Source organism: Nipponia nippon, unplaced genomic scaffold (genome assembly GCF_047370975.1).
Source record: "Nipponia nippon isolate SJK-2023a ecotype South Korea unplaced genomic scaffold, ASM4737097v1 scaffold_9, whole genome shotgun sequence".
In the NCBI taxonomy this organism is placed as follows: Eukaryota; Metazoa; Chordata; class Aves; order Pelecaniformes; family Threskiornithidae; genus Nipponia; species Nipponia nippon.
In genome coordinates this window covers 39,618,177-39,638,994 of record NW_028262413.1, presented here as the reverse complement: position 1 = coordinate 39,638,994, position 20,818 = coordinate 39,618,177, and the positions used below count along the sequence as shown (strand labels likewise).

At 42.3% G+C, this 20,818-nt stretch overlaps 1 protein-coding gene across 1 annotated transcript; it reads right to left on the bottom strand.

Annotated features, from left to right (window-relative positions):
* Positions 1-9,790: 9,790 nt before the first annotated feature.
* MESD (mesoderm development LRP chaperone) lies at positions 9,791-15,685 on the bottom strand. Its single transcript, XM_087744256.1, has 3 exons — positions 15,464-15,685; positions 10,929-11,161; positions 9,791-10,190 (listed from the first exon to the last, which is right to left on the bottom strand). Exons 1-3 carry the CDS (start codon positions 15,626-15,628, stop codon positions 9,926-9,928), a joined length of 663 nt encoding a protein of 220 aa, XP_087600382.1. The 5' UTR covers positions 15,629-15,685; the 3' UTR covers positions 9,791-9,925.
* Between the last annotated feature and the right edge of the window lie 5,133 nt (positions 15,686-20,818).

Genomic DNA, 20,818 nt, shown 5'->3' with positions numbered 1-20,818 from the left:
CGTGGATATGTATGTCTGTATGTGTGCATATAAGGGGCATCTATGCGTGGATATTTATGTTTCTGTATTTGTGTGTATCTGCGTGTATGGGGGGGGTGTATTGGTGTGTGTGTATGTGTGTGTACTTGTGTATATAAGGGAGGGGTGTGTATAAGGGGGGTGTATTTGTGTGTGTGTACTTGTGTATGCAAGGGGGGTGTGTGGGTATGTATTTGTGTGTGTATAAGGGGGGTGTGGGTGTGTCTGTATGGATATTTCTGTGAGTGTATTTGTGTGTGCCTGTGTATCTGTGTGTATAAGGGGGATGTGTGTGTGTATTTGTGTATGTATGTGTGTGTAGATGCTTATGTATATACAGCCATTAGAACTAACTTAACAAAGTATATATAACCATATACAATTAATTACACTAGTTCTAAAATTACCACGTAATTTTTAGTTATATGTATATATTTAAATACAGACCAGATGCATTCTATCCATGAATATATAAAATACACTGCACATTCAACATATTATCTTGTGCATGACAATATGCTTGTTACTAAAGATTAAAAAGCATTACAAATATACAAAAGTGAAATATTTCTATATTTTAATTAATATGATGTAATACAATGTAATATAATATAACATAACATAATAATATAATATAATATACTTAATATAATATAATATAATTTAATGTAATATAATATAATAATATGATATGATATGATATGATATGATATAATATAATATAATATAATATAATATAATATAATATAATATAATATAATATAATATATAATAATATATAATAATATATAATATAATATAATATAATATAATATAATATAATATAATATAATATAATTATATATTATATGATATAATGTATTTATAATATAATTATAATAATATATATTTATAATATATAATATAATATAATATAATATAATATAATATAATATAATATAATATAATATGGTAATGTAATAAATAATATAATAATCACAGAATCATAGAACGCTTTGGGATGGAAGGGACCTTTAAAGGCCATCCAGTCCATCCCCCTGCAATGGGCAGGGACATCTACAACCAGATCAGGTTGCTCAGAGCCCCATCCAGCCTGGCCTTGAACGTTTCCAAGGACGAGGCATCCACCACCTCTCTGGGCAACCCCGTTCCAGTGTTTCACCACCCTCATCATAAAAAAATTCTTCCTTTTATCTAGTTTGAATCTACCCTCTTTTAGTTTAAAACCATTACCCCTTGTCCTATCGCTACAGGCCCTGCTAAAGAGACTGCCCCCATCTTTCTTGCAGGCCCCCTTGAAGTACTGAAAGGCTGCAATAAGGTCTCCCCGCAGCCTTCTCTCCTCCAGGCTGAACAGCCCCCGCTCTTTCAGCCTCTCCTCGTAGCGGCGGTGCCCCACCCCTCGGACCACTTCTGCGCCCCGACCTGTGCGTGACGTACTGCCTCACGCCCCGCAGCGCCGCCTAAGGCAAGGCCGCGCAGGCAGCGGCACGCTGTGACCCGCCGCCGGCTGGGCCGTGGCCTGTCCGCGCCCGCCCCCTGGTGGCCGCGCTGGGCGCAGCGGCCGCGCCAGCCAAGCCGGCGTGTGGCGGCCGGCGGCGGCCCCGCGGCAGGGAGGCTCTCGGCCCTTGCGGGTGTCCGCGCCAAGGTCCGACACGCGCAGGCGGGAAGGGTGGGTTTGGTCCCCTGCAGCCATGAAGCTGGGAAAGGGCGGGTTGGTCAGACAGCGCCGGTCTCCCCCGTGCCCTGCAGCAGCACTGGGGCTTCCTTCCAGCGCCCGGGGCCGGGGCAGTGCCGGCGCCCGAAGGTGGCGGCGGCAACCGCTGGCGATGCTGCGGGCGAGGGCGAGGTGGCCGAGCGGCTGGGCTGGGGAGACGGGGCACGGGCGGCCTGCAGCACTCCACCAGCCAGCAGGGCTTCAGCCCTATTTATTGCAGCTTTTTATACATCAAACACTTGGCAAAACTTAATTTCAAATATGTGAGTTGGTGTATTATCTGGCAAAATTTTAATTAGTCTTGCGCTTCTAGCTGAAGCTTCTGCCTTTTAAAGGGAAGCGCAGCGAGAGCGTTTGGGAGGGGTTTTGTTGGGTTTGGGGGTTGGTTTGGTGTTTCTTTTCTTTTATATGCTGCTTTGGACAATGGAAAAAAGAGGGTATGGGTTGAATCATGAACCAAGAAAAACTTAAGAGATTTTGGCTCTTACATAAATGCCTTCTTATCCCAGCATGACAGCAATATTCCCAGCCGAGTGTCACAGTCATATTTAGTCCCTTTCTGAGCAGCAAGCAACTGAGCTGTCACAGTTTCTGCTCCCAGCTACACGATGTAGGGATGCTCCCTCCTTTGCTTCACAGAGCTTCAGTTCTCCCAAATCTGCTGGACAATAGGAAACACTGTTTGTCCCGATCCCCCAACAAAGTGCTTTTTATGCAGATCTTCGGACCAGCCAGTCCATCACCTCCACCAGAAGCTGAAGCCGCTGTGATGTGTCCAGGCTTTTTCAGCTCCAAAGGGCCATTCCAGCAGCTGGCTCAGAGGCTGTTTTGTCACCCCACCTTCTTTCTGACCAAAGGAGGGGGGAGGGATGTGTAAAAACCACCACTGCAGCTACACCCTTCCTTCCTCTTGCATGTCTTCTTCACAGAACACACCTTCGGAAGCTCCTCCCTGCGGTGATCCCTTAGCCCTGGAGCTGAATCCAGCATGTACGCTCACTTTAAAAACAAAACCCAAGGGAGAGCTCCATCGCTTTGGAAATAGGATAATTTGTGATTTCTGGGTTTGTCTCAGCTGGAGTACCTCAGCAGTCAGGAGCGGTACCGGGACACGGTACGGGGCCTGCGATAAGGAACCCGTGACAGGGCTCAAGAGGAAATTGTTCCGGAGAAAGCCCCTTACAAATAAGAATCTTTCCTCCTTTGGCAACGGGTGTAATGTGAGATCGTGACGAAATTCCCAGCACAACCGTAACCTCATCTCATCCTCTAGCGTGTTAATGTTGAATGAGTAGCACAGGATAACATTTCTTAAAGCGCAGGTGCCTCACCTAAAACCCAAGGGTCTGTCTGTTGGTAGCAACACCTTAGGAAATTAATGCAGCTGATTGGACTTTTGTTTCTGCTTTTCTGTATTCCACCTCCAGTATTCAACTGGTACCACTATGTCATTTGGGTATTTCTTGAGCATCGTCTTCCTGATACAAATCTAAAGTTGATTTTCTCATCCCGGGAAGTGAGACTGCCTTGGTTTATCACTACTGATGGAAATAATAACGTGGCTTAAATATATCTCAGGCCTTACTAGGGTTACCTGAGAACTGAGCAATGATGTGGCTTAAATGGTGATGCTTTGTGGGAGCAGGGGGTGGGAAGGAGTGGAGCTGGGATGGAAAGTGGCCTTTCCCTGGGTTAGGTTACACAGCTCATTAGATTCACAGCAAAATACCCAGCTCCCACATTAAAGGCTTATAGATAAAATGAAAGTTAGTTTTTTCAAAATCTTCTGCTCAACTGCCAAAACACTTACATGTCTACACTTCCATTAAGCTCCCTGGCAACTCCATCCTATTATAACTGCAATTATCTAAAGTTCACACAGCCATTAACAAGTTCTACAGCACCAGAAAGACAACAGCTGACTATCAAGAGTTGAGAAGTCGTAGGGTATGGCTGTCGATACAGTTGGCAGGATGAATAACAAAATATTCATACAAAAGTCTTGTGTAATTTAAAGTATGCACTATTTTGGATACTCGTGAGATTTCATTTTAGATGAGGGGATGAAAACTGACTTATTTTTTGCAAAAGGAATTGAATGAAATAAAACTGCACTGAGGACACGTTAAAAACCAAGCCATATAGGATGGATTGCAGCTATGGGTCTGGGATATAATAAGCATTGATCACATGAATACACATATTAAACCTTTATTTTATTTATTTGTTTATTGACTCAGCAAGTGCTCAACCACGATTTTTTTTTCAATCCAACCTTGCGATACAGTTATTCATATATACCTCAGCCTTTCTTAATACAAAGAAGAATTTACTGAAGTTACAGCAAGATCCAGGTTACTTCGTGGTGCTGTTCACTACACAGCTACGTCTCATTGCTAATGGCCTTGCGCCTTGCAAGCAAATGCCGGGTCCTTGCTGTTCACCTCTTTCCAAAGCACACGGAGGCCTGGCGACAAGTAACACTGCCATCAACGAAGGCACCTGCACTGATTCAAATATTAATGATTTCATGAGCGCTCAGTGCTCTGGTCAGTGGTTTCTGCAGACTTAGCTGGCCTTTCACCAACACAGAAATCCAGCCCATTGTAGACCCTACTGAAAATAATCTTTAAAAGCAGTAGTTGTTCTAGGCAGTAGAGACAGGCTCACAGTTTTTTTGGAAGTACCACTAAATTACAAAAGAATCTGTAAGCCAAAAATAAATTTAAAAAAAACATTTTGGTTATAAACCTCATGGATTAGAGCATTTTAGTCCCTGTTCTGTAAAAATTAGAATCATAGAATCATAGAATTGTTAAGGTTGGAAAAGACCCTTAAGATCATCGAGTCCAACCATTAACCTATCACTGCCAAGTCCGTCCAACTCCAACAGAGCAGAGGCACAATAATTCTGGAATAAGAAAGAAAAAAGTTCCTGTTTCTGAGAATTATCGAAACTCTTTCCCCATTTCATTCCATGTCCAGTTGCCAGCAGGACTCTTATTGCAGCCTCGGCAGGCACTGAGTCCCCTGAACATTAGGAACCCTGACACAGGTCACCTCCGTGCTGCTGTTTCGGAGCAGCAGTGTCCGAAGGCATCCTAACGGGATGAGTTATAGCTCTTCACAAGATGGGAAGACACTGCTGTTATCACGTTATCACCATCCTCGTCTTAACAGAGGCTGCGTAGCAAGATCGCGTGCTGTGGGAACACGTATTTGCTGGCCTTTGCCAGCAAGATGGGGAAGAGGCTGAAGCTCCTTTAGCTGACCCATTTCTCCCTCCCAAAATAACAATGTCTGTGTAATAATAATAAAAAAAATCCCCAATTTTTTTAAAAAATACTTTATTACAATTATTACTGTTAAGTTAAGTGATAGTTAACAGATCTGCTTTTGGTATTACAGAATCCATTGATACAATGCCACTGATAATTGATCCCCAGCTGACACCAGTATCAACAGTGGAAATACTGTAGCATCACACAGGAAAGTAACAAAGCATTTACCAGCTGCCTTTGGACAAAGGCTGGCGTGATTGTAATGCATTGCATCAGCCTTTCCAGTACTCGTCAGAAACCACCCTGCCCAGAGCTCCTCCGCCGGAGCGAGGCGGTGCGTCCATCCCCCTCGCGCTGCCTGACTTCTCTACTGGAGGAGAAAAACCGCTACCACCAAAAAATTCAAGTGGAGTGTTTTTTCCTTCATAAATCCAAGCAGCTCTAACCTTCTGGCAATTTAATATTACGTGAATCCAGTGGGTTTTGTCCCTGTTAAAACGGCACAGTATGAAAGACAGAAAGTAGTGATGAGCAAAAATAGTTCATTTTATCCCAGAGTACGAATAATCAAATAAAAGTGTATCAACAGACATAGTAGGATGGCAATCTTAAGAATGAGAAACATGAGAGTACCAAGGAAACAGGCATTTCTAAAAACAAGGGCATCCCCATTATTCAGGTGTGGACTCTGAATTTCTATAAATGTCCAGTGCAATTAAAAAAACCCAAAACCCTCTGGAAAAGGCACACACTGGTACTCCTTGAATAGGAAAGGAAATGAGCCACAGATAAAGACTGGAAATAATGTCCAAGCCTTACTACAAACCCCACAAGAACAGCGGCCAAAAATCAGACAAAAGTAGGCTGTTCTGTATCTTAACAAAACGGTGTTTTAATTTACAATTTCCTTTTCACGAGAAAATTGAAACAGAAACAGTGACGTGAACGTAGTCTTTTTGAAGTCAAGGCTGACCTGACTGTTAAGAGAAGAGAAATGCTTTGACTGCTTAAGTAAAGATCGGAAATCCTGTTGTAGTTTCTAAGTGTGTCATAACAGACTTAAAGATAGAATTTAAAAACCGGGTAATTCACCCAGGACTAAGTGCAGCAACAAAGCTAAAGACAAACTAAGAGAAGCTGCAGAAGAAATGGGAACCACGAACTTCCCTGCTAGCAAACGATGCGTACGCAGAGAACGACGGCGCAGCAGATAGAGAGGACTGGTAACAGGCGTGGCGTTACAGGAAACTTTATTGCACCATCACGCATACATCTTAGCAACGTAATCATGACGGCACCTGCAATTCTTGTCTTTTTTAAATGAATATGGACACTGCTTGCATCTGCTAATTAGTAAGATTTAGTAGTTAATGAGGACTTTTTTTTTTATAAATTCAGCTGCCAGCATTCATTCATTTACTGCCCATGGTACTTCTCTTGGGTCTTCTGGGCCCTGGTCCTAGCAATTTCACCGTCAGCTTTCCTACTCCCTTGCTTGATGAAGTCCCCTCAAAAGCAGGGGATGCACTTGTACTCCTCTAGGTAGGAATTTCAACCGAATGTTTTTTTTCTTCAGTAAAATGGATAAGGCACACAGTATACTTCAGGATTATTTAAAACAAAACAAAACAAAACAAAAACCAAACCACAAAACAACCCAAGATATTTGTTCCAGTATTTTATTACATAAAAAGTTGATTGTCCATTGGAAATTTTTCGCAAAGTGCAACCACATCTTGTGTAGTACCATTGGCAAACTGTTTTGTTTGAGAAGGACAGCTGCGTTAAAAATATAACGATACCTTAGAAAGCTTCGTTCTGGCACTAGAACAGAGAAAAAACACTAAGCTGAGTGGAGAAAGGCAGCAGACTTTTTAGCTGTCATGAAAGCAGATGATTTTCCACATACCTCTGTGTAGTACTGAAAAAATAAGGAAATAATAAGAGATATCATCACCACCCTAGTTGTTGAAATTAGTTTTAAAAGCTGTACCTGAATTGCCTGTATGTAGAGCCAAAAAGCTGTTATTGGAAGTCTGATAAGTCTTAAACGTACACCACCTATAAAGTGGAGTTCAACAGCTGCTGGGGTACTTGTAGAACATTAATGACCTTAAGTAACTTTTTGAAGATATTTATTTATATATGAAGTGATATTGTGTTCAGTCCTCTCGAATCATTACAAAATAACATGTGCTTAGGTAACACTGCACCAGGACAAGCGCTGGCCCCTCAAGGACTTAGGAGCTTTAAATGGGAACGTAAGTTGTTTTGGAGTAGAGTTATGAACTGCGAGACCAGAAAAAGACTGGCTGGTGAAGTTCCTTCCAGACTGCCACATTATACTTACCAGCATATTTAATTATTTGTTGAGTGCAAAGCATGAAAAAGGGAGAAGAAAAATGGAAGACAAAAAAGGCAGTATTTTGTATTTTATATCAAAAAGCAACCCTCAAGTCATTACTCCTATTAAAAACCTAAAAAAAAAAAACCAAAAAAAAAAAACCCAAACACTTTAAAATTTAAATAAGCTATGTGGCACAAAACATGCCTGCATTTGGCATAGGCAACTTAATGACTCAAACCAACCAAACAAAAACCCCAGTCAATCGGCTGGCTGAATTTCAACAAAGCTGCCCCCTCCTTTTAACTATACAGGGAACAGACCCGGCCTACTGTAAATGTAGATTTATAAATAACTAAAGTATCTGTTCTCAAAAGTTGGGCTATAGCTGTAGTGTGGTAATTGTTTCTCCTCCTTGGCTAATTTGCTTTTGTATTATTTGTATACTGTTTTGCATTGCTTAATTATTGAGCTCAGACGAACCCAGTCTCATCAAAAAAGAAATCATGTTTACGTTTCATAACATAAGGAAAACTACAGAAACCGCATTTCCACACATTTCTGATCATAATCTGAACTGGCATTTCTACACCACAGATTTAAGTTGTAAAAAGAAACAACTCATTAATATTTCATATTTATAGTTTCATCTGACCTCTGTTTGTCTCTTGAGATGAGAAGCAATATTCTTTAAAAAAAAGGGAGGTGTAAACCCAGAACACTTGACAAAATGATAAATTAGTTAGGAAAAAAGAAATGGACTGTACATCTCTCCTCAATGCAATGCGATATCCAAATATCTACAGAGACTCTTCTCAACTCTGCTACACATTTGGATTAATAGTAGAATATGAAAGTAATACAGTTAAATCTGAAGAAATACATGATTTTCATTTTTCCACTCAGACAGACAGGCCCGCTTAATGAAGCGTGGCCAGAGGTTTCTTTAACCCCCAATTCATACAAATATAATTAAAATTAAATAAAACTGATCACCTGGAACTTTCATCAACATCATTTAGTCCTTATGTACAGAAACCAAAGACGAGTTAGTCTGTCTCCTGAATACCTAACTGAATACCTATTTATTTAAAAGGTTTTACTACTCAGTGGAACAGTAAGTTTAGTGATACCGTTTATTTTAGAACAAGCACTCAGTAAGTCACAGTTTCCCACTTTTGATACTGAAGTATTCCACAAGATCAACCATTATGGTTCAATTAGGACCTGTTATCCAAAACACTTGGATTTTAGCACCTTAAATAAAGAGTCAAAGTAACATCTTAGTAGTATCGAATGAAGACAGTTAATAACTGTGCTCATCCTCTGGAAAATGATGTGGACCATACATACTAGGTGCATTTAGTCATTAACACATAGTAAGGCAGAAGGGAAACAATTCTAAGCGATGCATTTGACTGAATACAATCTGAATAATAAAACCTTCCTAATTATACAAAGTCTTTCAAGGAGAAATCAAATTTGCTCCCATACATCAAGCTTCATAGTATTTAAAGCAAATGTTCATTTACAATCAACCATGTCAGTCGGGAATCTGTACCCCAAAAAAAAAATACAATCTGGTTACTAAACATCAGTAAGCAATATGTCTAACGCAAAGTTGAACTCTGTACTGTAACTAGTGCTTTTTCAAAGATTTAAACAAACTTTTAAACCAGTAAAACAAGTTAATTTCAGAGTTGAAGCTATTTCTTCTAGCTCACTGTCTAGACAATGGGGCATACATAACGTTTGCTTCCACAGGCACAGTTCTTTGGCAGCAGTAGCAACCGGAATGGCATGAATCCGACTTTCCCTTTCACCCCGACACCGCTCACGTGGGTACTGTGATTCTGTTAGCGTCCCAGCATCACTTCTGATGGGTACAGAATCTCCTTTCTGCACTGATCTGGAGTGCATTAGCCAAGTATCTGCCTAGCTTCTACCCTGCTTCTAAGCACTTCTGTGGATTTCTGGGGACAGACAGAAGGGGTTTTGCTTATTTTAAAGAAACAGGCAGTCTAACCAGACATGTCCTAAACGCTGTAATTTCAGGCATCTTTGGCCACTGTAACACTATTCTTTGCAATTTTAGGAAGTTTTGCCAACCGAGCCTAGCAAACTGGCTTCCAAGAGAATCTTTTAGCACTGTACGCTGCTACCTAACAGCAGCTGTGAATCAACGACCAGCTTGCATACCCAAGATGGACACAGCTACTACAGATGAACATCAGTGTATTCTGAGATTATATTTCTTCTTTTCCACTTAAATTAAGCTTGTGATGTTAGACACACAGATTTGTATGTTAATTTTAAACAACAACAAAAGCATAAAAAATTACGAACTAAAGTAGTCAATTGCTGGTATTAAACATTACCTTTCCTGTAACTAAACAAATAGCCAACATTAATAAGTAAACTGGTGAATTTCAACATACAAGTCTTTTAACCTCAGTAATCTCTGCTTCCTTCCTTTCCCCCCCCCCATAAAGCCAGGAATTGTATGGAAATTTAGTTTCCCTTCAAGGAACAGCAGAGCAGTATTCAGTCTGGTTAACGCGGCCGTCATAGATCCTCTCTCTGTTTGGTTGCTCGGTTGTCCTCTTTGATGCTATTAGATTTCTTGTCTCCGTCCTTTTTCTTCTTTGTTTTTTCAGGTTTTGTTTTGTTTTTCACTTTCTCACTTTCTTCTGCTCCTTTGCCAGGATAAACCTGACCTTCCAGAGTAACATCCGCACACCTTTCTTGATTTATCAGAAAGTCTTTGATCTCCCAGGCATAACCGCCATCACGTAGCATAAAGATGGCACGATTTGAGCCAACAATAAACCTAGAGGAAAGATATAAGTTAGCTTCATGCCCTTCAAGCGCTACAACGTTTTGCTTAATTCAGAGCACCTCCACAACAGAGGCATACATTTAAGAGCAAGAACCTAGTATTGTTGATGTTGCCTGGGGATGGGGACAAGAGAACAATTTTCTAGCACACTTAATAATAAACTCTATTAAGTTTACAAATAACCAAGGAGGAGTAAGAATATGGAGAAAACTTAAGAACTAATTTGGCACTATGTAAAAGCCACTAATGGACATTAAATTTGCTTTATACACTTACTGCAACCCTTCTCAGCCTCAATTCAAGAGCGCAACATTCCTCTGTTTCACAATGATCCTCCCTCTCTGAGAGAAAAATCACATTTTTCAGTCAGGGGAACAAAAAGCCTTTTGTGGTGACATGTCTTCCAAGTGTGATGTTTTCCATCAAGCACATAAAGGCAAACTACTGCAGCTAAAACTGATAAATAGCTGGAACGTAACGAGACAGAAAGAAACTAGGCTATACATACATCATGCATAAGTGTTAAAAACCTGTGTTGTGCACCACACCAGAATTTTTGTAGCATGACATAAAACGAATTGGTATATAAACTGATACAGAAACAAAGGAACAGTGACTGACCACAGAGGCGGGGAAGGGCACAGGATGAACAGTTGAAAAGATTTTCAGGAAGAAAGAAACAAGGGTTCTGTAAAAGCAAGAATTTTATCCTTGGGTACAACAGCTTACCTTTGCACATCATAGTTTGCATTGAAGAGACTGCCCTGCCACAAGCTAGTAATCTCTTCCGTCTCCTTTTCTGTGGGATTCCCCGACACCGTGACAAACATCATCAAAGTCTTCCCCTTTTTCGTCAGCTTCAGGATGCTTTCAGGCTTGCCTGGATCAATTTTCGAGAAATCTATTGGCGCTGGAGGCCTCTTGTGTTCAGGAAGATCCCCCTCTTCAATGTCATCATCCTTCTGTTTTCAAAAAGGAAAAGGAGGCTTTGAACTCAACTGTTCCACAAAGCTGTTCTTTTTTGAAACTTCCCATTCTCAAATCAAAAGAAACAGTGAGTTTCATCTCAAGATACTTCACCAAAAGTGCTCTTCCCGTTTATAACCCTGCCCTCAAAATGATGCACATGTTGATACCAACAGGTAGAATCTCGTTTTACCGTGTACTAAGAAATATTTCAGCCACAAGGCTAATTGAATACAACTCCATCTAGGCACTTCATAAAGTAACACTTTTTTTCTTCACAGTTCCACAGAAATTGATTAAGTATACAAGATGGACTGAGAAAGTTGCACTAAAAAGCCTCATACACACATAAATAAAAAAAGTCGTCCATCTGCATATTGCTTTTAGAGGTCAAAACTCACTTTTAGGAATCATGCGATCACTTGAGAATTTAATTTTCCTTGCTTTGTGTCTTTAAATTAAAAAAAAAAGGCAAGAATTCAGAATTTCAATGCTCATGCCACAAGAAAACTTTTCTTAAGGTTTTCATGACTTTTCTAATGCACAGATGAAGAGCAGCTCACATTCTGACAACATAATCACCAAGAGTAAATCACTGTTAGAAAACAGAAAGAACACTCTTGATGCCTCTGCTGAGGTCGACAGGCATTTAAATATTTGGAAAGGCAGAATTCAAACTGCTGCCCTTAAAACAGCTCCCGACAGAGAGAGGAGTGAATACAGTGACAACTTACATTGAGCTAGAACTTGATTTCTTAAACAGTATTTGTATCACAGAATTAAAAAGAAAAAAAAAAGGCCAGAAAAACACAGAAGTCTTATACTGCCATTCACCCAAGCACTAGTAAATCAGCAGGAATTAAGGCAGATATTTTAGGTGGTGTTTTGACTTCAAACATTTAGCAAAAATATGCATCACTCCACTAGGAACATGAACTGAAGTAATATCTAAGATATTCAGGAGCCAAGCTTGATTTTTAAATCTAAGTATGGAGTACCTTCTCATCTCCGCACATGCAGATACACAAACTCAACAACATCCTCTTGCAACATCCCACTACAGGGAACATCCCATACCCTTTAAAGGCTAAGGTTTCATACGAGTGACCTTCTTTTCACATCTCCATTACATGGAACTTGCTCTCTTTCTGGCAAGGGTGTTTAAAATTTAGTTACCGCAGAATAGAAGTTGTAGAAGCCTTAGATTTCATCCTTTCTTTCCTTGCTAATTACGTATCTGTTTCAATTTTGCAAGTCTGAAGCATGCTTTCAAGTAGTTCACATGCCTTTGAAAATTCCACATTAAGTGAACTGGGAGCAAAGGAGAGCCCCAGGAAAGTCCCGCTGCCCTCACTAAGCGGGAACAATAGCTATTTTAGAGGAAGCTGGAAAATGCTCATATTGGTAAAGTACTGTGAAAATACACAACCTTACATGATTCAATGAAAACGATTCTCCAGAAGTAAAAGCAAATGAATTCTAATTTTAGGCCAGTTTGGCTAGTGCAAAACCAACTTATTTCACAGTTTTGAAAGAGAAAGGCAGGAACAAATGTTCCCAAATACACCTTACACGATACAGAAATTGACTTTGGATTTAGCAACAACACAATCTAATAACATATATTACTTATTTTTCCCTTAACTATTCAAGTAGATGTTCATAAAGCTGTATTGTTACAGTTTAAATAGAAATATTACAAGAACCAGTCAAAAGCTCCCCTACACGACACTTCTCTTCTTGATCCTGTACAAACTCTCATGCAGGTTTGTATTTATAAAGCTATCTACAAAGTAGAAGACTGGAAGAAAAGTGTAAGCTTTTGCTTTGAAATGTCTAGCAGATTCATTCATTTAAACAGTAACATGAGGCTTCAGAGGGAAAGCATTACATAGACACAGTAATAACTATATATTCCTCCTCCTTCTCCTCCCCTCAGCTCCCATTCTCATGCGTTTCTCATCAATGCCCTGGATTTTTATTTTTAAAAATATTAACAACATATGTCAACCAATTCCTTAGTCTATTCAATAATCTTAGCTCAGAGTCAAGCCTGAGAAACCCTGAGCTTGTAACAATAATGAACTATTTAAAGAATATGACATTTCAGTAACAGAAAGACGTCCGGACAAGAGTCTCAGTTCTGTTTCCAGCTCCTCTGGACCCAAGGCTACTGGAGAGTCCCTTTCCATGAGGAAAATCTCTAGGTGGCTTCTTCCAAGCTCTCGTTGTGCAACAGAGCTGCTGAAGCAACCTCTATCTCTTTTCCCCCTTCCCCATGCTCATTTTCCACTCGATCGCTCTCCCAGTTCACCAGGCAGCCACGCACGTGGTTGCACCAGCACGGTGCAAAGGGCAGCACAAGAGCCCAAAGAGAGCGATGGCTGCTCACCCTGGGAAGGCTGAACCCAAGGATGTTATAGCCACCATCCTCCAATGCTTTTAGACTAATTGCCAGGGAAATAAAAAATATTAGGAGTCATCTCACTCAGTTGAAAGTAACGACACTGGATTCTGTGCAGATCTGTGCCCTGTGCCCCTCACTCCCGAGCATAATTCTTGCTCTTATCCAAATTCATAATGGCCCCTTTGTTTCTCATCCCACCCCATCAAGTCCACTCATGCCCCTTCTTCTCCTCTATCCTCCAGCCACCACCCCCTCAAGTCTTTCATGTTCTTTATGGGTCCTAACTACCATCAGGCAAAATGCCATACAGCCGACCATCCCGAAGAGCAAACAACTGTTAATTGTTGAGCCCCTGCTTCAGTAACTTTTTTCTTCCAGGGCTCTGGCTGTGTGTGCGTCTCCTCAGCGGCAACGCCAGCCCGAGCAGCCAACTCCCCAGCTGCGCAACCACATCTGCACGCAACACGGCCACAAGCGTTTGTGCAGCACATGGTGAACTGGATCAGGGACCTGCTCCAGCGAAAGAGGAAAAACCCCAAGCAGCATCCTGACCCTGCCTGCCATGTGGCTGGAACACAACATACAGCCAAAGAGTCACGACAGCGTTAACTTGAGTCTCCCTTTCATCCAGGCATCTAATTCACAAACTCGGACATGGTCATCCTTTAAGATTTTTCCTACAATGCCAAATTTGGTTGAAGTTGGCCAATATTATCATTTAAGCCTTGATTTTTTAGCAGCTGGGACTACCTGGTCCTTGGCTGATACCACTAAGAGAAAGGTGAACTCCGAGCTTTTTACATAACTTTATTTAAAGTTTTAACCTGGTTTTCTAAGACTCTCCCTTCCTAAAGGGAAAGACACAGTAACAGTCCACGGGATGAACAAGTCCATAACCTGCCAGCCAGGTCCAAGGCAGACATCCTTACTTCTCACAGAAGTTACTTCATCTATATTACACGTACCAAACCTCCTTCTGCACCCTGACTTACAGCTGTAACTGGCGCTACAGGAGACGGATGTTTTCACTCTATTATTTCCTCCAGTTTTTGTGCAAAACATTCTGGGGAACAGCCTCATGGGAAAGAACAAAGGACACCGATGAGTGCTCTGGCATTTACCAGAAGATGATGGAAGAGACAAATAGTGGAAAGAACCAAAGAGTGGCATAACAACCACATGGGGAAAATAGTGATGGGGACCGGTCAAAGAAAGTTAAGGCAGCGGGCTGACGGACAAGAGACAAGAGAGAGCTGGAATTAGATGAAGTTGTTACCAGGAGGAATGGCAAGGAAGGAAACACCAAACCAAAAAAACAACTACATATCTAGTCTGTAAACGTGAAATGATTATTTCTCCTGCTATCCATCCTTTGATCACAAAACGTATATCCCTTAATACCCCAAAACAGCAGACATTTAAGCCAAACCAGGCTGCTGGCATGCATCGACAGCGTGTGTTTGGGGTCGGGCGCTGGGAGGAGGGAAGGGGGCAGCAGGGCAGGCTGGGGGCACCGGGGGTGAGGGCAGCTCCCCCAGCAGCCCACTCTGTGCCCCCTCGCCCCCATTTTGTAACCTCCCGCCCCGAACCCAGAGCCTCAGAGGAAGGGAACCGGCCCAACCGCCCTAGCGCCACCGGGCCCCCGAGATCCCTCCCGCCCGCGCCAGGCCAGGCCCCGGCCAGGCCCGGGGGAACGACGGCCGGGCTGCGGGCGCCAAACCTCCCGCCTTCCCCCGGCGGAGGCGCCGCAGGGCCGGGCAGAGCGGCCGCTCAGCAGCCGGCAGGGCCGCCCCGAGCCGTGCGGCCCCCCGCGCCGGCGGCAGCCGCGGCGTCCCTTCTGCGGGCTCTGGGACGCGCAGCCCCGCCGCGGGTCCCCGGCCCCTCCCCGCACCTCCCACTGCTCCAGCAGCCGCGCCATGTCCGCGTCGTTGTAGTCCCGAATGTCCTTCTTCTTGGCCGGCCCCGCCCGGCGCTTCCCCTCCGGCTCGCCGGCCCCTGCTGCCGCGCACAGCCACAGCGCCAGGCCCAGCAGGGCCCAGCCGCCGGCCGCCGCCATCTTCTCCCGAACCTCGCCGCGGGAAGGCGGCCCCGGCTGCCTTAAGGGGCGGGGGCAGCGGCGGCTCGGGCCGGGGAGGAGGAGGAGCTGGCAGGGGAGAAGGGCAGCGGCAGGGCGGCACCGGGGGCAGGGACAAGGGATGGGGGGGCAGCAACCGCCCTCTCGGCCCCTGGGCGGCTGCTCCGGGCGGGGGGGAGGTTGTGCGGCTCCCGAGCCCCGGGAGCGAGCCGGGGGGTGCGGGCACCCTCCTCCTCCTCCTCCGCGGTGTCCCCCCGCCACGGGCCGTTGCGGGAGGCTCCCGCCCAGCCCCGGCCTGCTGCCGTCGGGGGCCGCGCTGGGTGTAGTCCCTGCAGATCTTGACCCGGTTTATTGAATGAAAGATGGACAGTGTGGGGTTTTTTCCTAAAAACGTAGGATGGACCAGCTCCCGGAATATAAGCTATGCAATTTCTTTTTGTTGCTTTTTTTAAAACAGCGTGACAGGTATCTGCATTCATTAATCTTATGTGGTAGGAACTGGGCCCATTGCACTGTCTTCTGATTTTAACTCGTATCTCGGCAATATTAGGTCTTTAGAAGAAGACTTTTAAAAATAAAGCTGTTTTGTTACTAAAACTCCAGACCATCTGAACACCACAAAAAATTAAGAGATAATGGCTTTTTCTTTGTACAGACTACTTTTCTGTTATCCAAAACAAACCAAATTAGACAGATTGATGTCTGCATAGCCTTATTTCACTCTTCAGTCTTCATTTTTTCTTCATGGAAGCTGTTTTAATTATAAATAGCTCTGTCTTCTGTTTTGCCTTTTAGACTTGGGCTCCAAGAAGTTCAAACTTGGGACTTCAAGGAAGCGCCACAGTAGCTGCTACTGGTAGATACCAGTTGTGGGCAGGCTGCTTAGCCAACAGGCTGCTTTTCCATGCAAGTGGAAGCATTGAAGGGAGAGTTCAGAGCTGAGGAACTAATTCTGCACTGTGAACACTTCAACCCCAATTCTGTTACTGTATATAGTCCTATAATGAACCAGAAGCCCACTGCCCTTACGGGTACAGCACGCAAAGACAAAACAAAAGCAGTCAGTAGGCAGGGGCGTGGGTGCGGGAGGCTTTGCGAAGCCCGGACTGACTTCTGAAATACGGCACTGAAGGGCTACGTAGCTTGTGAACGCCAGGGAGACATGCCACATGAAGCAGCAGCTTGCCAAGTGCACGCAGAGTATGAGAAACCGCAGAGGAGGATGTGGGATCCAAGATTTCAGCACCCTGATAAACAACCAGCCTGGTCTGCAACCCCATCCTGAGGGTTATCGTTTTATAACATTTCAGACGTACTGCCAGCGCGCCTGAGAAACAGGAAGCAGTTAGACCATAGCTATTCATGGAGCTTGTTAAATGTACAGTAACTGAAACGGGGGCTCAGGCAAGTACCTTTCCGAAGCTGTCCAGTAAGTCACTAATGAGCATGTTTGCTCAGTGATTTCTCATTAAATATAATGAACATCAGGTATACTATATCAGATTGCCCTGATTAATAAGGTTTTACTAAAATATGTTTCTGGTAACTTTTGTTATTACTGGATCATGCGCATATTCACTGGGAAAAAAAAAATAAAGACTAAAGATTCAATTTTGGAATGCTGGACTTAGAGCATAAAATATTTTCACTTAATTTCTACTGGGAAATATTTCTTCAATTCTGTTTTCTCTTACTAGAACAAACCAAGCCAACTTTGACTTTCTTTAATATCTGGTGCTACATTCAGATGTGGATCTCAAAAGTGATCCAATTCCCTTTGGTAAGTGAACAAGTCGTTCAGTATATCCAGCACTGCACTGAACAATGCCATGCATTTCCTTGTCATGCATATAAAAGCTTTGATTTGAAAGGGAGATATTTTTCGTGCTTGGCTCTGACCTTGCAACTGTCTCTGTTCAGGCAGATGTCTCTGCCCAAGAAGAACTTGTTCGAAGTGTGCGCCTTGCGGAGTCGGCTGCAGGACGAACACCAATTCAGCCTCTCTCTGTACTCTGCTGTTCTTCTTTCCCATGCAAGAAACAAAAGCAATGCAGCTAGAAATACGTATCGCTGACAGGGGCAAATTAAACTGCATTTTCCTTTTATTGAAGCACACAGTGTTTTCTTCAGACTATCTATAGAATCATACAAATATGCTTTTTATAGCTTAAGCATTTTCATATTCCTTAACAGTTTTTATAGTCCTAGCAGCTAACACTATTACGATTACAGTACAGAACATATCCGGTAATAGATGGCTACTTTCATTGCAGATTGCAAAAGTAAGGTGCTTAAGGCTTTATTTTGTAGCTTAAAGTCCTGTCTAGTCATGCCAGGGAGTGTCTCAAGCTGAGGCTGTCATTTTTACTTTAGCAACACGCAAATTTTATTAGTAGTACTTTCAATTACAAAGTTATGCCTTATCGGAAAGGCAAATCTACCTCCCCCTGTTGATGTAAACTGTTTTCATTATTGAGTAAGGTTGGGTCAAGCTGTAATACGAGAGGATTCAGGATGTTCTAAATTTCTGTTAGTGAAGTTCGGGATTCTCTCTTCACTTCTTTTAAATATAACCTGCATTTTTGGTATTATATTTGTGCAAAATATACTTCCCATACCATTATTTCTTATGAGTTAGGAGAAGAATGTGCATATATTTTTAGCTGCCAAAAGCTCTCTCAAGTCTTTGCTGGAGGTGGGTTTTTGTGTGCAGTTTTCTATTTTAAGGTGGATTCTCATTTGTCACATTTTACTTTTCTTTGCACATACAGTACAGTGGGGTCTTAAAGCTTGTCCCTTGACATTCCTTGGAATGCAAGCTTGGAAAGAACAAAGAACTTGCCTTCATCAAGGCAAGGGCAGCGCCTTCTTGGAAGGACACATAGACAATTAAGAGATTAAACTACCAGGGTCAGAAGATCTGCCCTAAGCATGCAGAAGGGAGAATGAACATGCAAGGGCTACCTGCTATCAACACATGCTGTGTCTGGAAGAATTAATTCATTTTAAGAACCCTACTAATACAAAAGGATGTTTAATACTGGCTCAGATGAATGAAGTGTTGCGAAAGGCAGCCTTTTAGCGATTACTATGAATATCTAAAATGATTGAGGTCTGGTGTACAGCTGTGCTCTTTATACAGCCCGGCAGGCATTCCAACTGCTTTTGCACCTACCGGCTTAGTAAATGACCAGGACAACATTGTGTTAAATAATACAGAAGACTTGCTGAGCAACAGATCCCAGAAAACTTGAAGCAAGTTTTAGGATGACCCAGCATTCAGAGTATTCGTAGCCTGTTTAAAAGCATTGTCATACATTTTACAGAATGTCAGGATATTCTGAGTTACTTTCAGTAAAACAGTCAAAATTAATGTTTTCATAGGTCAAATTAGCTTAAGTACCCTAAATGCTCCCCTGCAGAGACAATCTAATGCATGAGCTGTCATGCAAAAACAGCGCAACTGTTAATTCAGACCTCTGAATGCAGTCACATTCGGAGAAAAACTTGAAGAATCAGACCTGACCATCTTACCGTTAAAAACAACAAGAATATTTCTAAATCTCAAGAAAGGAAAGAAAATATGCTTTTCAATACTGTTACTAGCAGCAAAGCAAGCAAAATATGCTGTCATCTAGAGCATAAACATGTGAATGATTCAGAACAATTTCAGTCCTCAAATCAATTTCATGCATAAAATGAGCACACTCCCTTGCCATCTATTAAGAGAATGCAGATTTTTATTCCAGAGCTAGCCAGACCTTGAATTCCTGGGTCCAGTTTGAAAAATTAAGTCTTTAATTCAAGATTCTCCCAAATTAGGGGTTAATTATTGTGATTTGGACATGAAATACCGATGCAGGTACTAACCTTGAAATTCAGATTCTGAACTCAGTTTTGACCACAAAATAAATATTTACCCTAAATTTATGTTATCCTGTGCATGTGCATTTTATAAATTAAAAGTTATTGACTGAATGGACATGTTTGACAAATGACATGTTAGCTTTGTATCATTACCTATCTGATCAGGTTTGGGGAGGAGGTATGATGCCTGACTGTCTAGTCAGCTGCAATAAAGCTATACACTGTAATCCTTAAATTCAGAAACACCACAGAACGTTCCTGTTAATATTCATCTTACTGCAAAATTTGCTACAAATCTGTGCTGGTTAAAACTATGTACCGGTTACACAATTTAAAGTTACCCCATTAAGAAAAGAATTACATTAAATCAATGTCAAAGAAGGTTTACACAGTTCCCACAGGAATTCCATTTATAGTCTAATTTCCACAATCTAAGTGAAATTAATTTTGTAGACCCAATTTAATTTTAGGTTTACAGGTCAGTTTTGGCACCTACATCTAATGTAAGTAACACGTTACATGAACTTCTGATGAATTAAAGGTGCTGGACTTAAACCAGTAATGATCAACAGCTCTCCTCGTAGAACGTACAGGCACAATGAGAAAAGTGTAGGATCAGAGACTCCCATGAAAACATCTATTAAATTTCTCCCATGATATATATTAAAAAAAAGGAGAGGAGGGGAAAAAACCCAAACCCTTTTGCGTTACAGCTGCAGGACAGAACACACCACCAAAAGTACAATTCAGGAAGGGTGGGCCCTTGCACATTTTGTTCAAAATACTGTGTTCTCCTTTGACCTCAAAAAAAAAACCCCAAAAACCAGACCAAAGAGTCTGAAGAGAGGTCTTGGATTCCTGTTTATGCTGGACCAGTCTTATCAATAGCATTTATCACTCCTCCATGGACTGCTTCTGCATTTCAAGCCAACTGACCTACGAACCTGGCCCTTCTGGCCTGCTCCAGGGCAGGACAGTGGACACAGGCGCTATGGGGCACCCAACGCTCTCCTAGGCGCCAGCCTCATAAAACATGAGGTGTGGGACGGATAGCCATACGTGTAGACGGTAGATGAGAACATGAAGCAGAAAGCCATTATTGGCTGTATCAACATAAAACATGGCACAGCCTTCAATTCTGTGCAAGAGGAGTTTTGTAGCTGCATTTTCCTCTTCATAAAAATGTCTCTTTTCCATGTCAGTGTATTAAATATCCATGGGAACAGCAGGGGACAACCAATCGATTATATATGGTAAGTGGTGAAAACAACAGTAAAATAAATTGTGAATAAAAGGACAACAAAA